Source organism: Hyaena hyaena, unplaced genomic scaffold, assembly GCF_003009895.1.
Source record: "Hyaena hyaena isolate Hyena2069 unplaced genomic scaffold, ASM300989v1 scaffold_106, whole genome shotgun sequence".
Lineage (NCBI taxonomy): Eukaryota > Metazoa > Chordata > Mammalia > Carnivora > Hyaenidae > Hyaena > Hyaena hyaena.
This window is the reverse complement of record NW_024080738.1, coordinates 478,639-496,081: the sequence shown is the minus strand read 5'-3', so window position 1 is coordinate 496,081 and position 17,443 is coordinate 478,639. Positions and strand designations below refer to the sequence as shown.

At 42.9% G+C, this 17,443-nt stretch overlaps 1 protein-coding gene across 1 annotated transcript in view; it reads left to right on the top strand.

The window, feature by feature from the left end:
* Positions 1–3,274, top strand: part of LOC120234311 (guanylate cyclase soluble subunit beta-2-like) — an 81,854-nt gene extending 78,580 nt beyond the window's left edge. The window contains exon 16 of the mRNA XM_039236114.1: positions 3,129–3,274. Coding sequence (XP_039092045.1) covers positions 3,129–3,274 — 146 coding nt within the window. The remainder of the gene's footprint in view (positions 1–3,128) is intronic.
* Positions 3,275–17,443: the final 14,169 nt, after the last annotated feature.

Sequence of the window (17,443 nt, the reverse complement as noted above, 5' to 3'; positions counted from 1 at the left end):
TTGCGCTGTTGTAGACCAAAAGCCAATTTACATCACATCAAATGGAAACTCCAATTATTGTGTACTTCTGCAAATTTGTAATACATCTGTGAGGTCCCTGATATTCTGTGAGTCCTAAAGTTGCCTCTAAAGTTTCCAGGAAAGACTAACAGAGTTCAACTTAGTTTTGACGTCTAGATTATTTTAGTTACCTCGATATCAGTAATCCATGGAAGATGCACATTGTAATACTCAAGCAAGAAACTTAACCATAGCACTACATTTCCCAATGATGCACAATAATGAACATTAATGTAGCAAAATGATGATACTAGTAGGCAGTCCTGAGGGGCTGTGAGCAATGGTATTATAGGAGCAAAAGGTGATGAATGAGAACTCATCTCACGTAAACAAGGAAGTTCTTTCCTCATCTGGAATGTGGAATTGGATTGGGTAGAGTGTCCAATATATATGAGTAAAAATTCAAGGAAGATCTTGCTATTCCATGCCGATCAAGGCTTGTTTGGATCGTCAGGTGGCATTGGCTTAAGTAAAGCTGTGTTGGGCCTGGTAGCTTTCAATATGCTGTCTCCGTTCTCCCAACACAATGCTACCTGGTCATTTTTTCTCTCCTTGTCCATCAGGGACTTTTTCTTCAAGGACAGAAAAAGGAAAGAGGAAGATAGTGAGTGTAATAAGAGTGCAAGGGAAATGTGGGTAGAAATGGAGAAGAGGACCACAGTTACACACAGGCGAGAAAGTAAAACAACAACAACAACAAACTGACCAGGTTAGAAGAGAGAAAAATGTGCCGTGGGAACGAGAGAAATGAAGCAGTGAGGAAAAGTAGGTTGAAAACTTTTTAAGAAGAGAAATTAGAAGGAAGAAAAACATGAGAAAGTATCAAATAATGGGGAGATTAAAGGGTCTGTGAAATATTATTTCCTAGTGTTGAGTTTACTCCCAAATTCTTTGGGAGAAGCAAACCAGAAAACAGATTATTCGTCTTGGTTACAAAGAAATTATGGTGCTGTCAGGAAGCACGGGCACATCATAAACAGAGGCTCCCTGTCGATAGGCAAAGAAAAAGGTTTCCTTTGCTGGATTCCCTTATTTTAGCATCTCCAACCCCTTCTTGTTCTGTTTGTATCTTCGCTATGAGGGACCCCCGCTTTTGGTACAATTCCAAAGACACAAAACAAATTTCTGCGCTCACAATATTATCTTGTGGAGATTTTCTCTTACAGGTTCTCATAACTTTTCTATGAGTTGAGTGGGAGGCAGATGTATTGTGTAGTAATCCTTTTACATTTGGAGAAACTGAGGCACAGAGAGACATTAGATGGGGAGTTCCGTTGCCCCCTTTAGTGCCGATGGTTAAGTGACAGACCTGGCTGTAGCCATGTCCTCTCAATAGCAATCAGCTCTGTTCCTCTCTGTTTGCCATTAGGCCACAGCAAAACTGATCTCACACTTTTCAAACACATTGTCCTTATCATTAATCTTGTGTTTTCCATTTTTTAAAACTTTGCTTCCTTTTAAAGATTATAATAGTGCTTATTTTACAAAGAAAAGCTATACTGCAATAAGTTCTGTGATTCAAAGTGAAAGGGATGAAGCATATTTAGAGTAAGAAAACTTGTAGAGAATTAGCAAAACACAAAAACAAAAAAGAAACACCCATATCTGAATAATTAACAGTTTCCAAAGAGCATAATATTGCTAAGCATGATTCAGTATTTTGCAAGGCAGGGGTGAGAGGGGGGAGGATGTACTATGGAGTTCAAATGAACATATAGCTAATGGCATCCCCACTAAAGTAACTCCTGTTTGGCTATACCCTATAAAGATGCCACATGTGAGGGTCTTACAAACCTTGATTCCTTGTCAGATTAGCCCCACCTTAGGCATGAGCTGAATACTCCTCTATGAGCCATCACCAGGAGTTGCCCCAGTGACATGGTCCTAGAATCATAGAACTCCCTCTTTGTTTGCTCCAGGGTCCTTTCCCAAATTCTCGCCTCATCCTGGGCTAGAGACAGGGAAGAAACTGGCGACAGGCCCAGTAAGCCCAAATTTTTCCACATCATCATTAGTACATCATCACTACCGTTCTTTAATGACCAGAACATCAGCAAACTGTTTGTGCTGAAAACTACCCATTGCTTTTAAGTTCTTAAGGTTTATCACTGAAACGGGTTCAGGAAGAAGTCTGAAGTGCTAACAGTCCCTAATGGTGAAAGAAGTCATTCATTAATTTGGGAGCAGAAGGCTGAAGATAGAAGCCCCTCCCACATTTCCTAATTTCTAAAACAATAGAGCCGCAAATCTAATATGTGAACCTCTCTGAACTTGAATGTCTCTGGAACAATGATTAGTGTAAAAAAAAAGAGAGAGAGAGTGAGAGAGAGAGAGAGAAACAGGAATGATACATGACTTTAAAATCTTAGATGCTAACTTTTCCAAATGAAACCACAGGGAAAGCAGGAAGAGATGGAGAGAAGGTCTTCCATCAACCTTCTTGCTTCCGTTTCTTCTCTGAGTCCTGTTCCCCACCCTTCCTCCCTGTGTGGCTCATTCCCAGGGGTAGTTCTTTTCTAGCACCTTCTCTCCCTGGGCTCTCTTCCATACTTAGAATAAGAACTGGCCTTTTGAGTTCATACTCTATATTATCATTGCGTTCATCACCTTATATAAATCATCTGATTTAGTTATTCCAACAGTCTTGCGAGACAGGTGTAATCATTATTTCCCCACTTTTCAGATGAGGACAAACAACGCCCAGGGAGGTTAACAATGAATTGTGGCCATACTGGGTGTGACCCTCGGCCTTCTCATACTGCTGCTCAGACTTCCTACACAGTCACAGGGCCAGCAAGTTTGGAGGCTTAGTGCTAGTCTGTGGGTTACACACAAGTAAAGATTTGGTATGTGACCAACAAGATGACACAATGTAAGACAAAAGAAATACAACAGCAGCAAGGCCGAGGCCCGTGTGGGCTTTCTCAGCCTTGGCTACGAAGACATTCTCCTGTTTGGGAGATAGGAAAGGAAGCCCAGGGTGGCCACACTGTGTTGTCTGGAGCCTGGCTCAGACAGAAGCCAGTCCGAAGCTTGACTGATTTGCTCACCTCATTGTCTTGTTTCAGCTTCTGATGAAATGACACCTGAAGGGAGTTCAGAGGCAGGACAGGGCTCCGTGGAGGCAGCTGACAGACAGCGGTCTTCAGATCAGACAGAGACACCTCACTTTCCTAATGACGCTCTGCCGTCTGGTTTCTGCGCTCTGCTGTAACAGAGGGAAAATGAACCCGCTGGCTTAATTTTTCCCTTACTCAGTTCTATGGAGACAAAAGAAAGTAACTTCTTTATTTCTCACTTCAAAACGTCTTAAGCTACATCTCTTCCTCATGGTTCCTTTGAGAATAAAAGTCTAGAAATGAAACCCAATCCTGACAAGTTTGGAAAACGTGCTTTTACATTCTCAGTTCAAAGCTACCCACTCCCCCCTCCAACTTTGAGACGGCGTCTTGTTTGCTCCCACAGATGAGAAGTTCAGCTGTGGGGCCTCTTTCTGTTTTCTTCTAACAGGGGTGAATGGCTTTCACGCGCTCATTGCTAGGGTTCCACCGAATCTTCGCCTCTGAGCGAAAGCCCCAGTGGCCATCTTCAGAGGACACCCTGACCTCTGAGCACACTGTGTGCAATGTCTTGTTTTAAATGATGGTGGGAGGGAAGGGGGAGGAGGAGGCGGAGGAAAGAGACCCAGACCCTGCAGTTTATAAATCACCCCATAACACAGCCGGGACGTGAAAGGCACTCGGCCAGGGGTTGTGAAAGGAAATCATTTTCATTCCCAGCCCTGGGAATTGTGTGAAGCAACAGAACAAAAGCTGCATTCCCCAGAGATTTTCTGAACATAAGGCTGAGGGGAAAATGTGAAAATCACAGGAAGGGCAGACCTAGGAAAGATAGGGAAGCGGAGCAGAATGAAGCCAGACACCCAGGCCCCTTGGTCAGCTGCCTTCACGACACAGAAGGCTCCTCTACTACTTGTAGCTGTGGGTACGGAAACACCTTCTGCTGCAGAGAGTGCTGGAGATGTTCTCAGAGACGTGGGCTGCGGGCAGGCGGGAGGCAGAGATGTGGTCTATGGACCCTGTGTCTGCATTTGGGGGTGGCCAGGAACTTAGCATGTATACTTTACCTAGATAATAAAGAAAACCTGAAGGCACGCCTAGTTCTGGGATTCATCATTGCTAGGACCTTCCTTGTCCCAAGAGGCATTGACTGTCTCTGACAATTCCCAGGATGGCTCGGTCAGGACCTGACTCTGTCCCCCAGCCAATCCCAGGCGCTGAACGGGAGGGGAAGGCAACACGAGCTAAATTCCTCGCTCCATCCTACTGGGAGACAACTGTGTCTTGTGTCTAGAAACGGGCAGGTACAGCCTGCAGGTACGACCGCTCAGTCAGATTAGACAAAGTGCGCAGTGCAGAGTCAAGAGATATGCGTTCTTGTCCTGACTCTACCACTTGACATCTTGGTATCTCAGTCTCACCAGCTATAAAATAGGGTTAGTGACAGCTGTCCTGCTCATCTCACAGGGTTTCTTTTTTGGTGAGGATTCAGTGAAATACGAGCACAAATATGACCGTGATACTCACAATAGTAGTAGCTACTAACGTATATTGGCCACCAAACACATGCTAGGCACTGGCCTCGTATATATGTTACACGTTACCTCTGCTGCTGGCAACAGTCCCATAATAAGTCAGCTCTTGAGGTTCCTACTCAACAGGTAAGGAACAAACTCACGCAGATTCAGCAGCCTGAGATCACACTGATGATGGTACTGGCAAATAGCCCACCCAGGATAGACACATTCTGCTCAATGTTCTTGGGTCAAATAAATGCAGGATGGCCTGAGGTATGGACCCTGGAGCCAGGTGGAACCAGGTTTGAACCCCACTTCAGGATTCAACTTACCAGCTGTGTAAGTTTGAGAAAGTTGCTTAACATCTCTGTGCTTCAGTGTCCCTTTTGTAAAATGGGGATAATTAGAGGACCTGCCTCATAGGAATGTCATGAGCTATACACACAAAGCATTTCGAAGAGGTACCCATGCTTTGCAAGCCCTCTTCAAATGCTAGGAATTTTTGTTCTCTTTAAACACGCCTATTAAACAAGGAAAAAATGATCCGGCTCACAATTCTTGTTCTTTCCCCGTATACTTTCCTTCAAAGTCCTTTAGCTCAGCTGTGAGCCAGAGCCCAACCCAAGACTATGAACACTGTTAGGTGGCAGCATTGCCAGAGAAATGAGAGCAAAACAGCTGTTTGGTGGAGTGGCGGCTTTTTGTTTTGGTTTTGGAGGGAGGAGAGCAGGAGCCTGCAGCCTGGGCTCCGCGCCGGCACCTTGCTTTGCTTCCTTGGCCCCAGTAGAATATGCCCCTTGAATGCTCGGTTTTTATACCTAAGACTGCCAGCAATTGTGAAGCAGGTGCCCTAGCCTTGCATGAAAATGGAGAGGATTTTGTTCAGTGTTTATTATGATTGAAATAATTATTTCCAGCTGTAAATGAATGACTACATCCTGCATTTGGTATCCCTCTGGAGCCTACTATTTACTCGGGAGTATACACTGGTGGAGACAAACTTCAGGTGTCCGGGGAAACCCGGCCAGGCTGCCGCCATGCTCTGGGAGCCCCCGGCACTCCCCAGGGAGCACTCTTCCTAGGATGCACTCCTCACTGCTGGAGCCCTCGGGAGCCTCCTTGCCAAGCGGGGTGAACATCCGCTAAGAGGGCAGGTCGGTGTGGGGGATGCTTGCACCTCCGTACGCCTCTGCAGGTGCTATGCTCTACCTACAACCTCTGGGGCTCTGCCCGATGTCCATCAGCTGAACACCTGGCTGTCACTCCAGAAACAGACTGTTATTTATGAGCCGCAAATGCTTTGCTCACCAGGGAAGGCACAGTGAGTCCACACGGAGCCCCCTCCGGGCCTTAGGACCTTGGAGAGGGACCCTCCCACACCTACCACCTGTTAGGTTCATTCCACCCAGGCACCCCGTCTGGTGCCAGCCCCTCAGCTCCCCTCAGTGCAGGCCACAGTCCTGGGCACGGCAGACTCAGGTCTAAGCAGCGGGCTTCTGACCCGGTCTTGCGAGCCAAGGACTATTACAGACTCCCTGGCCTCCAGCCCATGGAAAGAGGTGGATATTTTAATTAGTAAGAACTTGAAAACACCAGCCACCATCCTTTCCCAAGGGAGCCCAGAGCTTAATCCTGTGGCTTCTACAGGCAGCCAACCTGCCAGCCCTTACACACCAAGCCTCTGGGGGTGGAGCTCATGGGCGAGGGTGGAGGACATGAGATGCCAGGATGCGCCTCCTGCCACCCCTTATCCCATCCACTTGGGCTTTTTCCAGGGCCACCTGAGCCTGGTTTTCAAACGCTGGGGGCTAGCAGGGGCTGGGGCCTCACCCTTCCTCTAGGTACCAGTACTCATTCTTTACCACGGCCCACCTCCTCCACCTCTTCTTTCTCACCCTATCTCCTATTCCAACTTTCCTTCAGCCCGAGAAAGAAGGCAAACCATGTGCCTGGCTGAGGAATGAGATCATTTCTCTCCCCTCTTAGCAGGCTTGCTGTCTGCTAGTCGGGGTTACTGGAAGAAGGCGGGAAAGCTCGATTTCCACAGAGAGCCATCTGGCTCCACAGACTCACACGGATGCTAATCTGTTGGTTTCTTTTTCTTTAGTCTTTTTAAAAAAAAATTTTTTTTTTAATTGTTTGTTCCCAAGGAACACTTCATCTGCAGCTGTAAACTGAGACCTGGTCCGTCTGAAGGCGAGCGTGCAGTTGGTGCGCATGTTGATTACAGCATTATGCACCCCCGCTCCCTTGTAGATGTCAGGGCATCATTGTTATCATTGGTGGGTCTATGTAGCTGTAACGTCAGGGCCGCACTTTCAAATGGAAATCAGGCAATTATGCTCCACATGGAGAAATCTGACAGATGCAGAAGTTTTACACCACTGGCTGTGTCATGGGGACAAAGGCGACCAGTGCTCCCAGGGGATGGTTAAATAAATAGAATATTTTTCAAGAGTGCAGAAAAATCGAGGAATAATGAGCTGTGTGATGCGAGTTCATAGATCCTGTGGCTGTTTAACTTCAAAACGTGATAATGATATGTCAACGAACTGCTTAACTCATCCCCGTGAAGGCAGCATTAGAAAACCGATTACAATGTGCATTCAAACACAGGCGGACGCCCCTCTCCGCCTCTGTTTTTCAGCTTCCTAATGCACAGCTTCAGAGTGTTTTCACTTGTTTTGCTTCCCTCTAACAGAGGGCTCCAGTTGGCTTAAAGAGGAGAGGAGCTGGTGGTAGCCTGAGGTCTACGTGACGAGCAGTTTCCTGTCAACACTCAGTGTTAGACATATAGGTGCTCATGCTGGCTGGGAATCGTGGCTGCAATATTCTCATGGCTACCGCTGGTTGCATACATGTTAGGTGCCAAGCCCCAGCCAAGTGCTCTGGTCCTATGAGTGTGAGGTGGGCACTGTTACCATCCAGCGTTACAGAAGGGGAAGAGGCACGGAGCTGAGGGCAAGAAATGGGCGTCAGCTCTAGCCCCTGACTCCCACCCCAAGTCTGGTCTCAGCTCTGGCTGCTTGGGTGCAGCCTCTCTGACCTTTCCACAGACAGTCAGGGGGAAGATGCATGCTTGCTCCTGTTCTCTTGAAAAAGCCCCCAGGGTCAGACACATATAGTTGGAGGTAATTAAATAGGAGGTACCTAAATGAAAGTTAAAACTGATTTTTTTCCCATAAAATATCCAGCAGTTTAAACAAATGGTTAGTTGGAGCCTGAAACATGAAGTAAGATTCATCGCTCAATGTGTCTAAAACTGAGTTTAAATTCACTTATATTACCAAGAAGTAAAGTGCCCCCAAATCCTGATCATTGCTCTCTTTTGTTGGGGAAGAAACAACTCAGGGCAGGCATTGGCCCATGGCTTTGGACTTGAGCAGTCCCTGAATTTTCCCCATGACTCGGCTGTCTTGGATTAACAGGAAATAATGATGCCAAATAAAACTGAGAAAAGAAGGAAAGACATTTTGTTTTTCAGAAACCGTATTTTTAAACTAAGCATCTGACGAAATAAATAAAACAACTTTACATAGGAATCGCCAATGCTTTCTCAGATCAACAAGTGCCACTTTGAAAGTTCATGAAGCACCACTGCAGGGAGAAAATATTAATCCAATGAAACCAGAGGTGTCTGGAGGCAAAAAGTTGGCTAACTGGCTAGTGACTAATAAACACCAGTCACACACACATCACCCTCTGATCGTGACTCGTTTTACCCTATTCAAGGGTGGAAAAACATTTAAGAAAGATTGACAACTTTTTAGACTATTAGCTTTGTCATAGGCTAGGAAATAAATTAAATTTCTGCTTATGGAAAATTAGTTTTGCTTTTTTCATTTCTGTTGAACACATTTTTGTTTGAAGATATTAGAATAATACGCTTGCGTTGCAGAAATGAAAAATATCATTAAAGTATTCTCTTACACAAAGACCTTAATTAAAAAGGATTGAAAACACTAGTGACAAGCACAAGGGACTGAAGTTACAGATCACTCGTGAATGGGTCACTCAGGAGCTCAGCAAAGGGGCAGAACCCTCATCCCATGGGTGGGGCCAGCCTTCCTGAGGAGCCTCAGCCCCGCAAGGATTTGTGTCATGGAGGCCAAGCACTAAGGACCAAAGGGAAGAAATACAGGAGCAAAGAAAATGCGAATACTAATTAAAACTCAAGAATTTAAAAAACTAAAAATGGGGGCACCTGGGTAGCTCAGTAGTTAAGTGCCCGGCTTCTGCTCAGGTCATGATCTCATGGTTACTGGGTTTGAGCCCCAAGTCAGACTCTGTGCTGACAGCTTGGAGCCTGGAGCCTGCTTTGGATTCTGTGTCCCCCTCTCTCTGCCCCTCCCCTGCTCTTGCTCTGTTTTTTTCTCTCTCTTTCTCAAAAATAAATAAACATTAACTTTTTCAAATTAAAAAAAAAATCTGGGGCACTGGGATAGCTGTTTGTTAAGCATCTGACTCAATGTTGGCTCAGGTCATGATCTCATGGTTCATGAGATCGAGCTCCATGTCAGGCTCTGCACTGAGAGTGCAGAGCTTGCTTGGGATTCTCTCTCTCTCCCTCTCCCTCTGCCCCTCCCCCCAATAAAGAAATAAACATTAAATTGTTTTTGGATCAAAAAGAGCTAAAACAGAGGTTAAGAGCCTCAAAATATATGTCATAGCTAATATCATTCAATTGGTTAGTGTCCATGATTGTTTAGCATATAATATCTCTCCACAGAGAACTTTAACATCTTCATTATATGTTTTTTACCTATCAAAAGTATTTTTTAATGTTTATTTTTAAGAGAGAGAGAGAGCGAGAGTGAGAGCTTGAACGGGGAAGGGGCAGAGAGAAAGGGTGACACAGAATCCAAAGCAGGCTCCAGGCTCTGAGCTGTCAGCACAGAGCCCGAGGCGACTTGAACTCACAAGCCATGAGATCATGATCTGAGTGAGCCAAAGCTGGATGCTGAATGACTGAGCCCCCAGGAACCCCCATATCAAAAGTATTTTTAAGTAAACATTTGGCAAAAAATAAATCAGTTCACAGAGAAATCTCTAAAAATTTTTCAGATTCAACCATTTACCATTTTGAAAGTTTTATTTTTAAAAAAAAACACCTCTGATTAAAGAAGTATTTTTGGTTTTGCTTTTTTCTTGTCTTTAACACATTTATTTGAAAATTATGGTAAACTTGTGATTGTGAGTTTTTTCAAAGTGAGTATGATTAGCAAAATCAAAATTGATGTTGACCCCTCTCTTCTAAAAAGCTGTGTGTGTGTGTGTGTGTGTGTGAATATGAACCTGGCTCTCGGGTCATATAGGTACTGTAACTCTGTATGTGCCTACGTGTGCACATCACCATGGTACTTAGCATCTTAAGAAAAGTAAAGCAGATCGCTGTACAATGAGGGTACAGTGGGAATGCGACAGTGCAGGAAAGCTTTCCATTAATCATTCTAGTAAAAACATATCAACTTTCTTTATACGTGATTATGGACAACGTGAACTTTGAAAAACCATGTCATTTATTAGAAGAAGAAATAAAATGAGACAGCAAGCAGACCACGTAAAAAAACACATGTGGGATTTTTCAGATTACACCCTTCACACCCTTGAGAAAATCTTTTCAAAGGGAAAGACTGAAGTGAGTCACAGTCCTCAGATGGATTGAATTGAAGGAACGGCTGAAAGCCACTGATTCAGATCAACATGTTAATAGCAGTCATCTTTACAAGCTAGAATTATGGTTGACTTTCTTAGTTTTCCAAGGAATAATGTAAAGGGCTTATAGCATGTTGCTTAAGTGAATGGGCACTGGAGCCAAGCCACCAATTTTGGAGTCCGGCTTTGGGGCTCATTGGCTTATGCAAATCATTTTCCACCTTCGGGCTCTCAGGGTCATCTCTTTAGTCCCTATTTCAAAAAGGTGGTAGGATGGCTAGTGAGATAATGCTTGCAAAGCACATAGTGTCTTGTGCATGTAACTGTGTAATAAATGTTAACCGTTTAAGAAAAATCCTTTAACAGCCCATGTCTGTACGGTTTCTTACAGAAATAGAAAAAGTGGGAACGCCAAGTCTCACTGATGAAGTCAGTATCATTTTCATAAGCCACGTCGCCTGCTCCCTGGCATAAGGGAGTGTTTCTCCAGTTCCTGCTCATTCACACCCCCACTGCAGCCTGACACTAGCCTGCTTGTTTATATGTACTGGAAGTAGCCACCATGGTGGATTTTAAGCTACCAGTGGTTTAACAAATGGCTTGGGAAACTCCTGAATATTTAACAATTCGCCCTCATGAACCAGCACACCGTTGGCTAACTTCTACTTAGACAACTTCAACATTTGAAAATTACACCTTATTTGTTTATTTTCAAAGTTTATTCATTTATTTCGAGAGAGAGAGAGAGTACAAGTGGGGAAGGGACTGAAAGAGAGGGAGACAGAGAATCCCAAGCAGGCTCTCTGCTGTCAGCACAGAGCCCTATTTAGGGCTTGGTCTCACCAACCATGAGATCATGATCTGAGTCAAAATCAAGAGTCAGACACTTAACCAACTGAGCCACTAGGCACCTCTAAAATTGCATTTTAAATGGCAGTTTGGGATTGAGGAAGAGAAAATAACTCCCCTCATGTACCCCCTGGCCAGCACAAATATGGCACTGAATTTCTGGACAATATTACTTAGTAGGGGCCATTAGCCGTAACTAAACCTGTGACCACATGGACTGTTTTCTGGGCTGATTTTTATTACTGCAATGGTGAGATGAAGATGTCTTGGAAACCAATGGGATTGTCAAAGGAGAGTTCACTCCACGGGTCCCAGATAGCTCCAGCACCCTGAGGAAATGAGCAACATGGAGCATCTTCGGATTTAAGGGGTTTTTTTCCAGTTTATTTCAAAAGCCAAAATACCATAAAAAGGCATACATTAAGATGTTTGTCTCTGATTTCTGAACCTATCTACCCGCTGCTCTCATAGATAAGCATGTTAGATTAATTTCTTGTTAATATTTTCATTATGAAACTAGAGGCACACACACATAGCTGTTTTTATCCCCCACACCTACCTACCTTACACAAAAGATATTATCTACATTGCTCTACACTTAACTTTTTTCACTTAACAATAGAACCTGACCTTTTTTCATGTCAGTATATAGAGAACATCCTCATTCTTTTCTTTGCAACTGTGTAGGTTTTCGTTAGGTGACCCATTGAAGACAGCCCCACATTCCTTGCTCCTCGTTCCATTGAGAGGTAGTGTCTACTTCCCTCCCCTTGTATATGTGCCGGTCAAAATGACTTGTTCACTTAACAGAATACAGTGCAAGTGAGGCCGTGCATATAGGTCAGGCATCAAGAGGTTGGCTACTGCTACTTCCCTGCCTCTTGGGACATTTCCCTGGGAGGAAAGATGTTTGGGGAGAAGTCTGACTACCCCGCGGCCATCATGCTGTGTGGCAGCCAAGCTAGCCATGCGGAGAGACCGCGTGCAGAGAGATCTCAGCCAGTCCCCAGCTATTTTAGCCATGTTGGCCTGTGCACCAGACATGGCAATGAGGACCGTGGATGCTTCGGATGATTTCAGCCCAGCCAACATCTGACTGCAACCCCATGAGAATTCTGAAGTGAGACCAGCCCAGCTGAGTCTGTTCAACCCACAGAACACTGACAGATGATGATATGTTTTTGTTCTAACCATTATATTTTGAGGTCATTTGGCTATATAGCAATTGATAACCTAAACACATTATGCAGATATGCATAATTTATTTAGTTAGCCCCTTATAGATACACATTAGGGTTATTTCCAACCTTCTGTTATGTCAACCTATGATGTCATGAGTAATCTTACCTATATATTGTTTTGCAAGGTTGCAGGTTTATAAATTCCCAGAACTGGATATGAGTCAAAAGACAGATGAATTTGCAATTTGGTGAGTTTCCATTCATTTAAAGTGCCAAATCCTTGTGCATTTTTTCTACTGGCTTGTTCTTTTACTTCTCAGTTTCTAGAAAATTAGGTCTCTGTGAAATGAGGTACAAATAGTCTTTCCCATTTATTTTGTATTTGGACTTTGCTTATATTGATTCTCGCCAGGAAGAATTATATTTTTAAGTCTCCCATGTTTCTTCTTTTATCTTTTATCATTTAATCTTTGATCCATTTAGAATTCACCCTGATACACACATCTAACTTTATTTTTTCTAAATGGCTACTTGTCTTAAAATCATGAATGAAATAGATCCATATTTTTGCTACTGATCTGAAATTTTACCTTTATCGTATACTAAGTTTTAGTATGCATTTAGGTCTACCTGTAGTATGTTTATTCTGATTTTTTATCATCTATTCATTTCCTCCATACTGCACTCTTAATTTTTGTAACATAGAGCTATAGTTTAGTATGTGAGATGGCTAGTGTAGGCCTTGTTATTCTTTTTTTATTTTTAAAAAAAATTTTAACGTTTATTATTTTTGAGAGAGGGAGAGAGAGAGAGAGAGAGAGATTGAGAGCAAGCAGAGGAGGGGCAGAGGAGAGAGGGAGACACAAAATCTGAAGTAGGCTCCATGCTCTGAGCTGTCAGCACGGAGCCCAACGTAGGGCTCAAACTCACAGACCACAAGATGATGACCTGAACTGACATCGGCTGCTTAACAGACTGAGCCACCCAGGTGTCCCTGTTATTATTATTATTTTTTTAACTTTTAATGTTTATTTATTTTTGAGAGAAAGAAATCAGAGAGACACAGCATGAGTGGGGCAGGGGCAGAGAGAGAGGAGACCATCTGATGCAGGCTCTAGGCTCTGAGCTGTCAGCACAGAGCCCGACATGGGGCTCGAGCCCACAAGATCTCACAAGATCACGACCAGAGCCAAAGTCAGACACTCAACCGACTGAGTCTCCCAGGCACCCCCTGTCTTGTTATTCTTATTTTAAAGGATTCTTCTAAACATTCTCCTTAACTTATTTTCTCATGTGAGCTTTAGAGTCAACTTGTTGAGTTACACAAATAATCTGGCAGTTTACTGGTTGGAATTACAACACAGGAGATTTCATTTAGGGAGATTTGACATCTTTAAGACACTCCTTTTATCCAAGCATACGGTATTCCTGCATTTATTTAAAATTGCTTTTGTGTCTTTCAGGCTCAGGTTAAAGTTTTTATTTCATAAGGATCTGGACATTTCTTAGGCTTATTCTTGGTTATTTTAGCTTCTTCATTGTTATTCTAAGTACAAAAAAGCCTTCCATTACACCTCCTAATCGGTTGCTTTCATAAACAAATGAAAGCTTTTGAAAATTATATATTGATTTTCTATTAAGCCAACTCACTCAATTCTTATTTTTGTAATCTTTTTCAGATGATCCTCTGGGTCATCCAATCATAGAAATATATAATTTGCAAATCATGATAATTTTACATCTTTTCAATCTTTATGTGTCTAATTCCTTTCCTGTTTATAATACTTTTAGCTTATTTTTAACATTAGTAGTCATGATACTGGTGTTTCTCCTTTATTTATTTTTTTTATTTTTAGAGAGAGAGAGAAAGCATGAGTGGGAAGGGGGAGAGAGAGAGTGAGAATCCCAAGCAGGCTCCGTGTTCAGCATGGAGCCCAACGTGGGGCTCGATCCCAAGACCCTGGGATGATAACCTGAGCCTAAATCGAGAGTCAAATGCTCAACCAGCTGAGCCCCAGTATTTCTCCTTCAAACATATGTTGACTTGACTTTCAAGTTGGCCTACCCTAGCAGGTGCACATCAACTCCTATTTCACTGAATTTTTTAGATCAATAGTGGAAGTTGAATTTCACTACATATCTTCAAAGCACCTAAGGGATAAATACATAGTTTTTTTCTTTGATCATTTATATGGTGAATGCATAGAAGCAGACCTTCTGAAATTGAACCATCTTTGCATGGAATAAATGCCACTTTGTCATGCTATATTATTCTCTTAAGGAGTTGCTTCAGTCTAATTTGGTAGAACTTTACTTTGTATTTTTGCGTCGGTCTTTTAAAATTATTTCATTTAAAAATTTTTTTACATTATTTTAAATTATTATCAGGTTTTTAATTCAATATTATGCTCACTTTTGTGTCCTGCCTAATACATCTTTCCTACACCCATATCCATTTCATGTTGTTTGCTTTTCTCATTTTGATCCTCTATGTTCCTTATGATGTTTTATTATCATCCATTTTCTCTCCCAATTCATCCTCATTTCTTTGATGGTTCATTTATTTCTCCCATTTCTACCCTGGATGTCATTAACTCACTCTTGGTGTCTTGTCTTGCTGTCACTACTCATGGAAGGCTGTGCCTCTTTACTGTGCCCCAACTTGGTAGAGGTGACTGTATCACTAAACATTTTGCATTTGTAGTACAATACTTTATCTTATTTCCATCTGTTCTTTGGGAACATTTTATCTGCCACTTTGTCTTCCTGATCTTGTTTTATGTCTTGAGTCTCTGGAATAATTTGGGGAGGGTTCTTTTCAATGTCTTACTTCTGGGGTCAGTGAGTTTTCCTTGAACCAAACAGTTGAAGGGTCACATTGTAGCCTAGTAGGAATTTTTTCTTTTTTTGAATCAAGATTTTGTGCAGGAGTTTTAGATCTCGTTTCCCCGGCCAATCAAGACAGGCAGCAATAGGGTTTTAAAAAAGCACCTCTCGTTTCTGCTGCTGACAGATAGGGCTTTCCCTTTAGGTGTGTGTGTGTGTGTGTGTGTGTGTGTGTGTGTGTTAACCCTATTGTTTCTATTTATCACAACCAAATTGGGTCCAGAAAGTTCTTGCTGCCCTTATTTGTACGTTTTTCCCTCTGTAGTAAATCATGAGACTCAGATTCTGTTCCTCACCTCATCTTGCCCTTTTAACAACGGTATTTTACTGACTCATCCTAATATCTGAGGCCATGTACTCTTCTCTCTGCTTCTCCACTTCCCAGCATGCTCCCCTGCTGTCTGCAGGCCTTCCCTCTACTTTGCTGTTCTGAGTCTTAACTCCCTCCTACTTTTGCTGCAAATGGATATTTTATTTCCTTTCTTGTTTTACTTTTGCTTTCCACAACTTCAAGGAGGAGAAAGAGACAGACAGACCTTCCATCTTTATACTCATACAAGAAAAGTACATGGATGTTCAAATTTCAAATTCAGTGTCAAGCGTCTGAAGGATTAAAGCAGCTAATTTTGAAAATCTTTTAAAGAAGAACAATATGGGATTCACTTTCGAGAGCATGTGATGTTTTGAAGTTGCAAAATGGATTTAAAGTATTCAGGATATTTTCTTAGCTTATCATTTGGGCAAGTTATCTCTCTGGACCTCATATCTCCAATGAAGGGAAAGAATCTCCAAAGCCTTAAGATTCCACAGAGTGGACAACCCAAGGTTTTACTCCAAGAAAGTAATCACTAGTGGTGAAACTTAGGCATGAGGATACTTGGGTGGGGAGAAGTTTGGAGCCCTGAAGTAGACAGAAGAGAATTAAGTTGTAGAGAGAAGTTACCATCTGCTTGGCTCTGTGCTAGGAACTTAACATACATTAATGTTCCTGGGGGCAGGTATTATTATCAGCTCCATTTTAGAGTCATGGAAAATGAGGTTCTAAGAGGTTGGATAACTTGTTCAAGACGGCAGAGCCAAGACAGAAATCCTGGGACCTTTTTGGTTTTGGGGCCCAGTGCTCTTCCCACGGCAATTCTCTTTGGTGTGCAGGCCCGTCCTGCCTGAAACGCATGGGCCGTGGTAACATTCCCAGTCACTAAGGCCTTCGGCTTCCCTGCCTTCCTTCCCATCTCCATGGTAATTATTTAAAAGACCAGATGTTTTAACACACAGCGTATTGATATAATCATGAGTGCAACCAAGGTAATTGGACCCCCTCTGCTATTAATCCCCCAATGGCTAAATCTAGGCTGTGCTAAGGTAACTACGTTATGCCTGTTCAGGCTAATGCTCTGGAAACTATATTCTAAACAACACGGTATTCATTTACTAAAACTTTAATTAATTTTAGCCAAATCAGCCATTTAAAAAATAGACAAAATACATACATTAGAAGGCCCAAGGCATCTTTCACTGAGCTCATCTTTTAAAACAAGACAAAGGAAACAAAAAACCCACTTGTACTTTTGTCCACATTTAAAAAACATTACATACCGCATTTGGGCTATTTTTCATTGTTCACTAATGAAATCAATGCAAATAACCTTCATATTTATTAAAAGGAAAAAAGGCAAAAAATTCACTTCCTCAAACTATATTTGCTTAGAAATTCTTTTTACCTTATGAACTTCCTTGGCCTTATAAACCTGTCAGCAGAGCAAACTGGGAGCCAGTTTCCTGCAGCCATAAACCCCACCACCCTTTTTACAAGTCTTTATTCTTTGGAAATGTAAACACTTGTGTTGAAAAGCATTCGCTGGGAAGATAAATGAGCAGTAAAATGATTAGTGCCCGTTTAGTGATTACTTACCTCTGGGCTTGTTAACCACAGAGAGCTGACTTGAGGGGCTTTGAAAGCTGACTCCTCCGCACCTGGGTAGATGGGGGTCTCCTGGGACCCTGCCTGGGCCTGCCCGGCCCCAGAGTCCCTGGACAGGCGCTCTTCACAGACCCGTTAGTCGGCCTTTGTGATGTCTCCTTGGAGCACAGGTTTGAACCACCGCTTAACTTGGAATTATCGCTGCCACCTTTAGGCCATGGCACCTGGCAGAGAGAAGTGAAATCATATTCCAAAGAGATTCTCCAAACCGCTAGGAGCTGGGGCTGCCTCCTCCGGAGTTCTTTTTTTTTTTTT